Below are 16,189 nucleotides of genomic sequence, written 5' to 3' on the forward strand. Positions count from 1 at the left end.
TTGCTCTTCCGCATCTTTTTCACATCCACATCTTCTGGGTGAGAGTTCTGATCAGGAGAAAAGAGAGAGGGTGAGAGAGAGACTCTCTTTCTCGGGCTGCCTTTACCCTTACCGCCACCCCTAACGCAACATTATCGAGCCAGCCAGCAGTACAGTCAGAGTCTGCGCGGTAGAAGAGGGAAGTAAGGGCCCCCCCTACATTTCGTCCCCCGACACACTCCCGCCACAGTGGAAGCAGCAGACCAGCGCCGCATCTGCAGTAGTGCTCAGTTCTCCCGCTTCCACTCTCGGTTCTTTAGTTTTCCTGCTGAAATCGAAACAGTATAAATCTGAAAATAAAAGGGAAGAGATTGAGAAAGGTGTACGAATAAAGAAAGGGAGTGGGCACAGAAAAAAAAAATTCTTCGAAGATTATCTTAAGAGACTGAATTTTTTTGTGGGCTGGATTTTTGCGCCATGACTCTGGAAACGGGATGCACACTGTTCTCGGCTGGAGGTTTTTGCGCTGGCACGGATTAAAAAAGTGTTGCCTTTCTCGGGAGAATTAAGTGACATTTTTGCCGCGGCAAAATTCGGTTTGCTCATCTGAACCCGCTGATCGGGTTTTGTCATCGGTTGCGGCCGCTGTGGAGTTTCGCTGTTGCTCGAAGGAAATCAGTCCGGTTGAGTGGACAGTTATCGCAATCGGACCTTCTCGGACATTTCAGAGAGAGATACGATTAAAAAAGTTTTGTATTGACTTTGAGTGAAACGAATCCCGCGATGCACGGACTGAAGCGACTGCGGGATAGTGCGACTAAGGGACGTTTTAATGCCCCGAATGTGCTTTTTTGGATGACTTTAGGACTAGTGTTGAACGCATGGCCCGTTTTGCTTACAAGTTCTACAGAGAAAGGTAAAGGCATTTTATTTCCTTTAAAATTTATGTTGTTTTGTAAACAATTTCAAAGTTTCATCATTTGAACTTTTATGATCAATGTTTTGTTTCAAAACAAACATCATCTTATCTAACGACGAAATAAAAACAAAGTTCTTTGTAAATATTAATATACTTTAAAGTATATTGATATTTGTGTATTTATATTTCTTTCAGAATAATAATTCATAAAAAATGTTGGGTATAATAATTGTTTTAATATAACTGTCCGAATCGAGATTTTTGTCTTGTTTATGTTATCGCACATGAAGTATATATTCTTATGTAGAAAAACTGAACTAAAAAAGAAATTTCAAATGTAAATAATGTAAGGTTGACCATAGCTCATCAAAAATCAGAACAAAATTATGTTTATGTTATCACTTCGGAAGTTTTTAGTTAGCCTAATTCTAATCATAATTAAGCATATAGGGATGAAATACTATGAAAAAAAAAAGGGGGATTGTAATTTGTTTTTCTATTTGTCTGTATAATGATTGGTTTGAATAATCATGTTTACAAATTTCTACTGTAAAATTATTTAAACGTTCATAATATTTATTATTTAGAAATATGATTCTTTATATTTGGAAATACTTTTAGGAATTTTCAGATATTTTTAAGATAAACAATTTTCATTTGTCGATGTCATAATAAAAAAAATTATAAAGTATATTAATGCTCCCGATTGTCGTAAAAAATTATTAAGTGAGTGACGTACTCATTTTATAAATACTTATTATAATTTATATTGCTGATCGCAAAAATAATTGAGTGACTGAAATCTGTTAAAAATGAGAAAAAAATAATATTGTACCTAAACAGTTTATAATATGTTACTTTGAATTCACAAAAGAAAGAAATAGTCAGTACTTGTTGTTGAATTTAATATCAAAATAAAATATTTATTATTTGAAAGCATGATTTTTTTTATATTTAGAAATGCATTTAAGAGTGTCTTTCATTTGTCACTGTCTTAATAATTTTTTTATAAAGTACATTAATGTTCCCTAATGTCGTAAAAATTATTAAATGAGTGAGCATTTTGTAAATACTTATTATAATTTATGTTGTGTATCGCAAAAATAACTGAGTGACTGAAATCTGTTAAAAATGAAGTAAATATTGATGTATTTAGTTGTTGAAACATTATATCATTCGGTGGTCAAAAAAGGAAGAAATACTAAACACTCGTTGTTGAACTTAATATCAAAATGAAATATAATTAATACTAAAGAAAAAACATTTATTGAATGCCATAATTTTTTTTCGTCGTAGTATTCATAATGCTTTTCTATCGAATAAAAATGCAAAACTTAGTTTAAAAGTGAAAATTTGAAAGTTTATACGGAATTTGAAAAGAAAAAAATTATCATTTTGATGTCTTATTTTCAGAAAGAATAATTTCTTTTTTCCTTCGCGCTTTTATTAATGGTGATGTTATTGTAACATCATACTTGTTAGCACTAATCTCAGTTAAAAAAGTTATTTGTTTGAAATAGAATCGGATTTATCCTTATAAATGAATATTTCTTTGCTAAAACCAAAAATCTTTTAACGATATAAAAGTTGAATTTTTTTAATTGAACAAGAAACCCAACTAATATTAAAAGCAAAATATGTCATATAATGAATTTGTGCTTGTTAGCTACAAAGGAATCATATATAAAGAATTTTACGCACGATGTCGATAGATACGACACGGTGCGTAAAACAAGGACGTTACATTATAACTTGTGATTAACTTGATATAATTTATGAATAAGTATAAATTTTTGATATGACATTCTTTGATGATAAACATTGTTAAGGATATTTCCTATTTGAAATTATGATTCTTGACTGCCGAAACAAATGGAACCGTCATTGTGTCATATTGTTTTTATTTGAAATCGCAAATTGGTTTTAGATTTTTCAAATTTGAAATAATATTTTATGTATGTTTTCACTAATTCTATTTTTTAAATGCTACACTTGTATGAATTAATTTCTAATGTTATGTTTTAATCTGTATGATCACAGATTACATCTACAATGAGACTTGACCATATAGGGAAATACCCAATTTATCTATTGAATATATTGACTTATATATAATTTTAAAGAAATTTTAATTGTTTTAGAAACTGTTTAAGGCTTCAGTGATTATAAAGAAAACTCTACATAGAAGATTATTTTAATCCATTTGTTCCGTTTGTTTTGTATATTATTGAACATTTATTAGTAAAAAAGTAATTAATTATGTTTCTCATTTAGCTATTGGTTTAGTTTATAGTGAATGCGATTTATTGTTGCTCTTCAGTATATTCTGTATTATAAAATATACGAAAATATAATTTATGAAGTATAAATGCAATAGCAAGTATGACCCTAGGGCATTTATTTTTTTCAGAAGTTTAAGCTCAGAATTTGGAGGTGTCCGTAACATTCTGAATGAAAAAATAACATACTTTAAATAATAAATTTTTTCCCTGGTAAAAAAAAAAAAAAAAAAAAAAAAAAAAAAACATTATTCTCCGTTTCTCTTCATTTTAATAAACATAAGGAAATATTTTTAAAATATTATAAATTTAAAAATAATAATAAATTATGTCTAAAAATTCGATTTGTATTCATCATCAATTTCTTTCCTATCATGTTTGATTATTTTTTTTCTTCTATTTAGTCAAAACAATAAATTTAGATACTATCATTTAAACAACAAAATGCCTTACTTCATTACCCTTAGCGTCACCCGGTACAAATACCTGAAATATTGGATCAGAATGCTCCAAAACTAGTCTTATGTTTTGAAAATTTAAAAAGAAAAGTCTTTATGTTTTTTTAAATTTATCACTCAATCATTAATATTGATTTTTATCTATTTATCACATTTTTCAGATTACAATATTTTGTTACATTTTTCAGTGTTTGAAACTAGTTTAAATTGTGTTTAATTGTAATAGTTAATTAATTTATTTTTTTAAATTTGCGCATTTCAACTGTAATTTTATAAACCACATGATTCCTTTAAATATTTAAACTTTCGAATGCTGTTATTTCCCATTGATTTGTTTCAGTCATGACCTCAGTAAAAAATACGCGATTAATGTTTTAAAGATACTTATTTTTATATCGTGGTTAGGAAATTTACTGAAAGAGAAATATAAAATATTTTGATTTTGCTATGGTACAAAGGATTCAAAAATAGCAAATACATTATAAGATGGACGCAAAACATTCCATGTGTGTTGACTTTGATTTTCATCTTGTATTACTTTTTGGAAAACTTCTATAAAACGAATACATTTTCTCATAACTAAGAGTTCAGTGAAAAACACAGCAAATCTTTGTTTAATAATTGGTCACAAATGACTATATTGTTTAACGTATCATTACTGTATTTATTGGGTATATGCGTGGTTGCTTGGACAAGAAATTATTATTATTTATTAGCTTTATCTTCTTCTCTACATTAAATGAAATTATGTAATAATTAAGTATTTTAAAATTAAAAATTCATAGAATTCAGATAGTCAAAAGAATAGATGTATTCTTCACTATTGTATGTTTGTATAATTTTTGTAAAAGTTTGAAAATCTTAAACAAAATATTAAAAATGTGATAGTATAAAAATATTACAAACTGCTAAAGCATACTCTAAATATTTATTAAATAAAATCATTCCCCATTTGGGAAAATTAATTTTGGCCAATTTAGTACAAAATACAAAGTTTAATATATATTTAACTGTTATATATGTTCGCATTCAGAATGCATTTCTACATCATTAGCATACTTAATGACTTGAATACATCTTTAATGAGCTTGATATAATTAACTAAAGATGACTAGCTTTGTAGAATGCTAAAAAAATATTATTTTCTCATACACCATATCTTTTAATTTACGAAATTCTCACAGTATAAAGTTGCACTATTGTTATAGATTACAGTATAGTAATGAAGAGTCAAAAGATATCAATAACTTTATTAGATCGGATATCTAATTCTTATTATAAAAGAAATGCAATTTTTCTTAATTCTTTACATAAATAATGATGAAAGAATAGAGATATAGTTTCTTAATCCAAAGATAGTCTCGGCCTTCAATTGTTTTTCTAACCAGGTTTCGTGACTTTTAGCTACTTAAAAGACTAAATGTAATAGAATAAAATGGATATTTCTAAACATTACGCTGTTGAGTTACTAAGTTTAATAAAAAATGAAAGTTTATGTAATTGTAAGTGTGCATCAGTTTTTCTGATAGTAAAAAAATTATAGTTAAGATGGCATTCTAAAATGTATAAAACTTGTTTTTTATTAAAATATCTAATGAAATAAATTATGTGTTGTAACATGGCCACTGTTGTTAACGCGGTAATTTAGCTGGTGTAGAGTTTGAATAATTTTTTTTTCCTTTTTTTCTCTTTTTTTTTTTCAAAAATGAAAAGTTATCTTATCTTGAAAAAAACAGAAGAAAGAAAGAAAAACATCCCATGATATTCCATGGACGGAATCGGTTTAATATCTAGCGTTAATCTTCGTTTATATACCTTACGCAGTAGTTCCTCATATTTTAATATAATTTGATTTGAGTCGTTTTGAGGTTTATCTTTTTTTTTTTTTCTTGTAGGGACTTCTAATAACTACAGACTATATTCCTCTAAAATTCAAAACGTTTGTAATAACTATTCTGCCATAAATATATGATCATTTTTTAATATTATTACTATACTCTGAAAGTTTTGAACTTTTCGACCATTTTATTTATTGAATGATTGCAGGAATCTTTAAAATTTGATTTGTACTCTTTTAATTCAAATTTAATTATTTCAAAAAAGATCAAATTAGTTTTCTTCATTAGAAAAAAGAACTTAAATTCGTTTTATAATTTCGTATTTGCCTAGTTAAGATAGATACATTAATTACAAAAAAATAGGAAATTTACAGAATTTTATGCCGGCGTCCTGGCATAGGGCTAGCGCGTCTTCCCCGTGATCTGGGCGTACTGGGTTCGAGGCCCGGTTTGGGCATGGTTGTTCTTCTGTTGTTCTATCTGTGAGATGTGTGAATGTGCCCTCCTGTAAAAAGGGGTTGTGTAAGCGAAAGAATGATGCGTGAGTGGCAAAGTCGTACTCTTCGCCCTAGTTGGCGCTGCTATAAAAAATAAGAGACCTTCCCCCTCAGGCTTAAATCGCTGTCTTCGTAACAGCGGGCTTGTCAGTGGCAAGTGCCATAAGAAACAAACAAACAAAACAGAATTTTATTCATTGACCATACTGCCTCAAAAAATAAATTTATTAAAATTTGAATTTTGTTTCTATTTGAAATGAAAACTATTAGCAATAATAATAACAACAAATAACCCTAATAATGACGGGTTTTTTTTCCACCATAACCTTTTCCATCCCAATTTTAGTTTCAGTAAGGTAGGTCTCGTTGTCCTCTCGTACCTTATTGTCAACAAAAAAAAAGTCTTAAATTGGTTTTTAGGATAAGCGCATGTGAGTACATATATATAAATATTATAATACAGATTATTGTTTTTATAATAAAATTTAAATAATTAATTGGTAATTGGTAACAAAAATTTAAAAAAAAGGAAATACTGCTCTTAAAATGAGACACTTACCTATTTAGTTTTAATAACTTTATATATTTAAAATAATTTTAAAGATCACTGAGAATTATTCAGAGAATTATTTTAATAATCTGCTCATAATATTTAACACTATTTGTCTGGGAAAGTTATTTGTAATTTTATTTAGCACTTCGCGTTGATTTATTTATCACATTTGCAATGATTCATTTTTTCAAATTCCAGATATTTTCTGTTCACTGATTTTTTTCATTACATTCCAAGATTAAAAAAAAAAAAAAGTAAAATCAAGATGCAGGATTATAACCAGCTCCGAAAACGATTATTTAAAAATTCAAGGAATTAAAAAAAAACTAACTAATATGCTTGTTTTCAATACTTTCCTGTTTCACTTTTTATGTAAGTACGCTAGCTCAAAAATAGAATACACTCGGTACATTAAATTTAACTTATAGTGTGGATATGAAAATTATATACATGCATACATTCTATACAATCCATTGACGGGTTGAATGACCGTCGGTGTCATGCGAACATAGTGGATTCTGGCTGATGTTCACATGAGCAAAAATAGATAATCCCGAGTTGTCTATTCGGGTTCATGTTAAACGCAATAACTCAAAATCACAATAAATGATATATTAAATTTTGCTTATGGTTTTGTAACTAGAATTATAGACATATTTAAATTCTGTACTAAATCCACTGGTAAGTTGAATGACCATCGATGTGGTGGATTTATCTCGTTGCATGAGTTCAAATAAACGAATCTTCCAATTTGTCTATTTGGTTCATATATATGCGATAACTCAAAAACATAAGAAAAGTAGGCTAACATCAGGTTTATACTATACTCTAAATTTAAATAACTTGATCTAATTTTAAACTAACTGGTTAGTCACTTTCTGTTAATAAGTATATAATCATACAATTCAAAAACCTTACAAACTAGATAGAGAAATTTATTACGTGATCTCTGCAACAAAATGACAGTTCTATAAGAAAATTTTGGCTTAACAGATTAATGGATAGAGGCCCAAAATAAGTGTTTTTATTTCTTTAATATGAAATTTGCTTCTTGATCATATTAAAAAAAAAGTTCTTTTAAAGAAATTCTTTAATATGGAACAATAAAAAAATTCAGCAACTCGTGAGTTAAACACTGGTGCTGGTTTTCTACTATTATAAATGTACATTGCGTGAGTGAAAGAGATTGTTAAGGGAAAAAGCGTACAAAGATTATCACATAAGAAATAATGCTATTTAGATAAATGCTACACTAAACTTTTTTTCCATTTCATTAATGCTGATGAACGACAGTTTGCTTACCTTCCCTTTAAAAATCATTCATCCCTATAGCTCAAATGGTTCCATTAAACTTTTCATTGACAAGAATAATACAGTTTTTTTTAATTACAAATTCGAGTTTACTTAGTTTAAAATTGAAAACTATAAAACATTAAATTCTCGAGTAAAAACTGCGTTATTTTAAAATTTACAGCAAAATTTAAAAATAAATGTTTATGTGATGATGTTTATAGGAAGGAACAGCAAAGATTTTGTTACAAACAGAAAAAAAAAATAATTTATTCAGCTAAAAGGTTCTGTAATTACACACTTGCCAAGAGATGAATTTAGTTAAGGGAAACGAAATTTCCCAGTTAGAGGAATAAATCAATTCTAAAATGAAAGATTTTTCCTAGATACATATTTATGAGACAAGCGTATTTGTCTAAGCTGTTAAGAAAGCTATACGTTTTTAGCGATAGCCTTACATCTATTGCTTGAATTTTTTATTCATTTCATTGAGGAATTTTTTTAAACTAAACACAAGATAACTATATTTATGACAGATAATGTGAGTTGAAATACTTTATTATACTATTAATGAATTGATAGTATAATCAATATTATAAAGAGATTCATACTTTACTTTTAAGAGATGGATAATTTTGTTGATTTATTTTATTCTAATAAAACTATCATATTCTTTCATAGATTGACTAACTAAATATGAATGAAATAGAACTAAAATTCTCATGGCAATCAATCCCCTATATAAGTAGCAAAATATTACTATTTGAAATATTAATAAAATTACTTTTACGATGAAATTATCTAGTAATTAAAGGATAGAAAATTATGAAGGATTCTAATTTTGCTTAACCGTTTATTTTCAAAATTTTATGTTGTGACAAAAACGGTAAAGTCAATTGAAAAAAAATCTACTTAAAAAGGAGAAATTTTTAAAGCATGACTGATTATTATCCAATAAACTCGTAAATTTTACTATTTTTAATTTTTTGAAACTGACTTTACTTCATGAAAGCTACAGAATTTAATTTTAGAAATCTTTAAAGCATTGAAATTACTTTATGAAAAAAGTCATCAAATTATATTCAGAATGAATGGGACTAAGCCACATGCGGCAAAGTTGAAGTAAAAGGTTAAGAAATTTAATTAAAACATGAAATGCAATATTTCAAATAACTACTTTTGTGTATAAAATATCCCATTCACTTCTTATTTAGATTTAATAGTCATTAAATTTAAATTAAAATATTTAATATAGCTTTTATTTTTATGTTCACTTGTAAGTAATGTTCTTTTATCTTATTAATACGTTTCAGTTATATATTTTTAAATTCATTTCACAAAAATTGGTTTTACTAAGCCATTTATATTCTTAGCTACTTTATTTTGATGATGAAGCATCTGATTCTAAACATGCTGTTTGAGATTAACTCTGTTAGTTTTTATCTCTCCTTTCTAAATTCCATTTCGAAATATTAGCGAATAAATGAATGCTTTAAAAGGCAATCTTACTTTTTAAATAGCATTCCTCTTAGTTTTTTAATGTAGAATTTCCTACCAAAATTATTCATTCAATTACTTAAATGCAAAATTAAAAAACAAAAACAAAAAAAGCATTATTAATTATTTGATTTTTTTAAAACTAACTACAACCTTAAACTTTTTATATAAACGAAATTTAAATTTAAAGATTAGTTAATTAGCCCATCTTATTTCTTTATTTAATAAAAAAGCAAACTCAAATTATATTATATTAAACGGCACTAATCTCCAAAATGATAGCTGCAGGAAATGTTTCATATCTTTTAGTTTTAAATATGCAAACAACTTTTTCGAAGTCTGAAATCTTTTAATAGTTCTATTAATGCACAGTAATTAATTGATATTTATATTCTTACGACACAGAAAGCTCTGCAATCAGATTCCATTAAATTTCCTGAAATAAAAAAGTAGGTTTATACAATCACTAAGTAAACAACTAATTAACTTAAAATTTTGTTTCTTTAATTTAGATTAAAAAAAATAGTTGAACAGTTAAAAGAAGAAATTGTTTATTGTAGAAATAGTCGCAATATAATAAATATTCAATTATTTTTATAATTAAAACTTATACTTGCTATTTTTTATTATATTGAATTTATTCAATGATTAGTACAGTGCTGAACAAAATTTGAATTTAGATGCTAGATTCAGAAAGTTTGATTCTGAATCTGGAATTAAATGGAACTTTTAATATATAATAGCGAATAAACAATAACAAATAAATGCATGCTGATTAAAATTTTATATTATTAATATTCAGTAAATGCAAAACCAATTTTAAATTCCTAACCAGGATATATTAATTATATTTGAAAATAAATCGACACTATAATTTGTTTGTAACAGAAAGTTCTTAAAATAAAAGAAGTTTAATAAATATGACTTTCTGCTGTTATGTATTCTAACATCAATTCATTCTTACTCTATAAAATATTCGGAGAATAAAATAAAGTTGATCATGTCTAAGAAAAGTTTCAAAGTTAGTTTTCAATTAGTATTCATAAATATACAGGACATGTATTTTCATCATAATTTTATTATTTAATTAAATGAAATTCTATGCAAACACTTAAATGATGTTCGTGTTCGGAGATGATGAAAAGGGTGAAAAGCAAAGGAAAAAAATATTTATTTAAAATAATGCATTTTTAAGGAAGAAATATAATTTTATTTGTAAGGGATGAGATATATACAATATTTGTACTGGGATTATACAATATTATATGCACAGTACTAGAAATTTGAAATATTTTGTCTAATGAGATAATTCATATGCTCGAAAATAAAAGAAATTCATATCAACAATAAAAATAAGATTGGAGAAATATTCTTAATTTCAGAGTCTGTAGTATCTAATTTTCAGAATAGTTTTAAGGAAATAATTATCCTGAGTGTGATTATGATCTAAACTGTATTTGATTTCATGAAATAACCTAATATCTAGAAGGATTTAGATCTTGAAAGAGTGTGCAGCTATGACAATTTATTGGGATTCAAAAATATGAGATTTGTGCAAAATAGCGCTCATACAACCAACAAGAAAGAATTTCCCATTCAACAAGGTGATTACATTCCGCATAATAAGAAATGAAACTTGAACGTACATTGAAGGCAATGTTTTCTCGGAAGAAGATATGAAAGTTCAAACATGTCTCAATAATTTATTCAAAATAAAATTCAAATGTAAAGTACTATTTAAAAAAAAAGCAGAATAATTTATTCAACTAAACTAAAAATAATGGAATCTGATCATTTTACTCAAAAAATTCCTCAATAATTTAAAAGTGTCAAATTTATCTTATGCGTAGAATGAGAAGATTATAGCCTTGTATTAGTACTAACCGCTATTTTTTTTTCCGTCTCATTATAAGTAGTCGCAAGCTATATGGTTGCGTGTTAAGAAAGTGTCTAATGTACATGGGAAAATTAAATATGGATAAATTATGTATGCCAATGTCAAAGAGGGCATATAAAATGCACGAACTCGAAATTTCTTAACCTTCGGGCCTTAATATTGAATAAAGAACAAAAGTGGCTTAGCAATGATATTATTTAGCAAGACAGTAAGACCTCGAATATATACCAATGTAAAATATTTATTGAAGTTTAAGTAATAATGTGAAATAAAAGAAAAAAAAAGAATATAAAACACTGAATAGATTTACAGGGTTGAAAAGTCATATTGGTGTGGGATTGCAGCAAATTATTGGTTAATGTTGCAGATGAGTTTTCAGAGTCTTTTCATCCTTTTAGAATGTTTTGAATTTATCTCTTTAATTGAAAGATTCTCGGTTTCATCCAGCTTTTCAAAAAATCTTCTTGGCATATTTTTCTGAAATTCGTTAGTGCTGAAGATATTTATGAGGATCATTAGTTTTGACAAATAAGGCAAAATGCAAATTTTCCTCACTGTTTTATTTTGGAGAATTTCCAAGTCTTTAATGTAGGTCTTTGCTGCTGTCGCCCGAGAAAGAGAGGAATGCAAGTATGATATAACCGGTCATCGGATTTTCTTGTAAACAAAAAGCTTATTTTTTTCCCTGATCGCTTTGAATATGGATTAGGCATGAAGCGCACTTTGGATTTTGTCCGTTTTATGTCTACATCTAACTTTTGCACACTAAATGTGCCACTCAATCAAGCATTTTCTTGTAAACAAGAAGCTTATTTTTGTGTGATCGCTTTGAATGTGGATTAGGTATAAGGCACACTTTGGCTTTTATTCCTTTGTGTTTACATGTAATTTTTGTACACTAAATGTGCCTCTCAGTCATCCTTGATTTCTTCATTTGATGACGCTGAATGCAAGGGTTGGTCACAATCTCAATAAATATGCCAATTTGTTGCTAGCACCTATCAAAACACCACTGACTTACAGCCGATTTCAGGTTAACATTGTTAAAGTGATATCTTATATAACTCCCGGGGATTCAGCCATTTGATATTAGAGTACTGCAGTGGAAATGATGACAAATAAAAAAATCTCCAAAGATTGGGTCCGACAAAAGGAAAGGTTTAATTTAAACACAATTTATTAAGAGGAAATAAAATTAAACACATGATGAACCATTTGCAGATATAATGGAATATATATACATAGACGGTCATAACAGGACCCAAGACCAGCACCGAACCATTTTACAAACTTAATGACACTTATATTATGTCTTAATTCTTATATTTGCATATTAGCCACGGTTATCGGGTTAAATAAATGTCAGAAACGATGCTGATTAAATAGTTATATGTTTAATATCAAGTGAAATGATTTACTAAAACTAAGGACGCACAATAGTAGGTTCTAAGTTCATTGCATCATTTTTCAGTAAAGTACGGAAGACAAAAGTGGTTTGTGTGGTAGACATGTCTTATTTCAAATATATATATATATATATATATATATATATACGACACATGCTACATTGCTTGTTCAATAAAAAAAGATGGCTAGTGCAAACTCTCGAATCTTTGTGAAAACTTATGATGTTAATACTGCAAAGCAAAATGTGAGTGTGCGTTGATTCAGACGATTCATAAGCGGTGATTTTTTACCTTTGCATTTTGAATGTTTAGAAGGGTGTGATATATTACGAATTTCTGAAACTAGTTGAAATAACGAAAACCATTTTCTGTCGTCAACAGCTCTCGAATTGGAAACATGCATTGATCGAAACGCGTACCGATTGGGTTGTAAGACACGGAAAAACTATTTTGCAGATGAGCACTGTTTTATCCCACACAACGAACCATTTCAGTACACTCTGAGAACTCTTGCTCCACCCACAGTACTCATCAGACTTGGCATTAGTAGACTATCATTTGTTTCCACCGATTACTCTCAAGCAGCACCTGAGTGATTGCAGAGATGTCGAAATATGACCTGACTGGGTCAACTCAAAATGTCAATAATATTTTTAGAAGGGATTTTATTATTTTAAGGTCAGATGAGCAAAATGTATAGATAGTGATGAATAATTTGACAAAGCATTTGTTATTTTTCACTCAAGGCGCAATGTTTTCCTTTAAGAATTATTAAATATTATTAACCGATGCTCTTGGTAATTATACAAAAATCATATTTTTAAATTAAAATATTCATTATTTTTCTACAAGAAATTAAAATATACAAGAAAAGTTCTAAAGGTTCCAATGTGATGCTTATTAAATCTGTAATCCGTAGCTAAACATTTTTTTTCTTCTTAAATCAGGGTAAAAACTTTATCACTGATTATATACTAGGAGAACTGATGAAATGATGTAAAGAAAATGATGAAAAAATTAAAATGATAAGAAAAAGGCGAAATGTGAATGATGAAAATTTTTAATGAACGTCTCATCAATATATAAGTAAAATAATCTCAATTAAAATTACGCTTACATATTTTCAAAATTATACAGTTTAAATGAAAAAAATCTAGTGAAACACCCTCAGAATATTTACTTGTCACATCATAAAATTGCTAGAACTGAAATGAGATATATAATTACTAGAGAGACAATTAACATGTTTTAGAAAGCAGCCGTGATTTGCAATGATAATGAAATAATCTAAATACGTTTAAATACACAAAGTATAAATTTCTGTACATTCTTTTTAATAATATTTTCTTCATGTGCAGGTAACTTTATAAATAGATTTTTTTCTTAATAAAATAGTTTCAAACCTGAATATGAACGCAAGAAAATTCTAATAATCTTCATTTGTCTACATATATTATAATTATATGTCCGTGAATTTACATTTTTAATGGGCTGGTCTTTACCTACTATCCTAGAGAAATAATGTTTATCATCCTTACTTTTAAAATTCGACTAATATTTGTTTATTTCTCGAATTGTAATTGAAATTTCCATGTTTTTTTTTTTACTTTCTCGTATATGAAATATAGAGGAAGTATTTTATAACCTCAAACAATTCCAACTCAATATCCCATATCCAAGTTTTTGATCTTCTCGATTTCGAACAATACAATTTTGGCATTATGTCTTAAAATTGGGTGCGCGGTCTTTAAACCAAATTCGTAGATTTCTGTCAAAATTTGAGCAAAATCCATTTAGAATATAAAACGATAACTACAAGACAAAGAGAACCAGATAAACAAAATTATATAAACAAATTTATCATCTGCAAGCACATTAAATTTTAGCAAAATTCTCCAACGAATGATCGTCTTTGATTTCAGAAATATGTATATGCGACACATTACGTCAAAAACGCAATGACTTAAATTAAACTCAAATGGTTAATATTTCGAAACACTTGTATGACAATGTCGTGCAAGGCCTTCTTGACATGACAAGTTTATTAGATAATATGTGAGAAAGTCGTGGGAAAACCATTCCCACTAGTTACACATAAAGTCGCGTTAATATGATTTTTATGTCTCACTTTACCTCTATACATACACGTGTATTTAAATATAGATTAATAGAAAATTTAAAAAAAATGTTCCTATCCTAAAATTGGAAATTGGAATTATATAATTTGCATTCAAATTTCATAAATTAAAAATATTTTATAAATATTGCACATAAACCCTTTTTCAGATAATTACTTCAATGAAATGAAACTTTTTGTATCAAAAACTAAAAAAAAAAAAAAAAAAAAAAAAAAAATGTTTTTCTATTTACTCTAAAGGAAATATATTTTTAGCTTTTTTTTTTGATAGGGTTAGCTTTAATAACTTTCAATACTTAACTTTACCAACAAGATGCGTTTTGTTTTCGTTTCGGCAATCGGGCAATGCCTCCCCCACTTTTACTTTCTTCTATGATGCACGGTGTTATTTTCGCCATACATGGTGAAAGAGAATATAATACAATACAGTCCATTTATTAAATAACTACATTGAATGGAACTTGCAAATCTAGGAGCAATTATAAAAAAAAACACCCACGAGCAAAATAATCAGAAAATTTAGATTGAAGAAATGCTTGTGTACGTTTCTGCTGCTTTAAAAATAATCCTATAATTATAGTTGAACGGCTTTACAAATAGTTTTTTATTTTTATTTCAAAAATTAAATAAACTACTTTTTGTCATATGTGTTTAATTGAATATAATACACGTCAGATGAAGCGAATTGTTAACAATCTTGTTCAGAAAATGTATTATTTTCACAGTAAAGAATCAACAAAAAGAATGATATCACATGTGTGTTTTAAAAATTCTTCCGCGCGATCTGTTTTTTCTAGAAAAAAGTAGAAGAATTATATTAAATAAGGAGAGTTCATCTCACAAAAATATTTAAGCAAGCGAAATGACGCTGTTTTTGTATTTATCACTTTAACTTTCTTTTGTATTTTGACTCTTTATACGGATAGACTTTAGTATTTTTCTCGTGGTTTCTCATTTCATAAATGAATAAATAAGGATCCTGAAAATATGTTGGATTCTTTGGTAAAACTATCAAGTTGTCTTTCCTTTTCCATATCTTTTTTTTTTTTAAATTCGTTCACATAATGAAACAATAAATTTTATTTTACTACATAATACAAATTACTGCAAAAATATAAAGAAAAATTGCACTTTATGCGCTTATAAAGATGAAGCAGCAGAATCGTAATATCAAACAAATTAAAAAAAAATAATAAATCTCGAAATTAAATATGAGTAAATATATATTAAAAATTGAGAGTACACCTTACTTTTACTTGATAAATCCGACTTTCAATATAAATTACACATAACCCGGAAGTGCAAACATGTTTTTATTTTTACACATAAATGGTTTAATTTAGAGTAAAAATAAAGAAAAATCAACGAAAAATATCTAGATTGAAAAGTTTCAGAAGCATTTTAAGTAAACATACTCAGAATTTTGCCTCAAAAAATTG

The 16,189-nt window shown here is 27.5% G+C and overlaps 1 protein-coding gene across 1 annotated transcript in view; it reads left to right on the forward strand.

Moving 5' to 3' along the window:
- Window positions 1-213: 213 nt before the first annotated feature.
- The window catches only part of LOC129969678 (zwei Ig domain protein zig-8-like), a 226,444-nt gene continuing 210,468 nt past the window's right edge, over window positions 214-16,189 (forward strand). Inside the window, exon 1 of the mRNA XM_056084338.1 lies at window positions 214-895. Within this exon, the coding sequence (XP_055940313.1) occupies window positions 763-895 (133 nt within the window). The 5' untranslated portion in view covers window positions 214-762. The remainder of the gene's footprint in view (window positions 896-16,189) is intronic.

The sequence above is a fragment of the Argiope bruennichi genome, chromosome 5 (assembly GCF_947563725.1).
Source record: "Argiope bruennichi chromosome 5, qqArgBrue1.1, whole genome shotgun sequence".
Taxonomy (NCBI): Eukaryota; Metazoa; Arthropoda; class Arachnida; order Araneae; family Araneidae; genus Argiope; species Argiope bruennichi.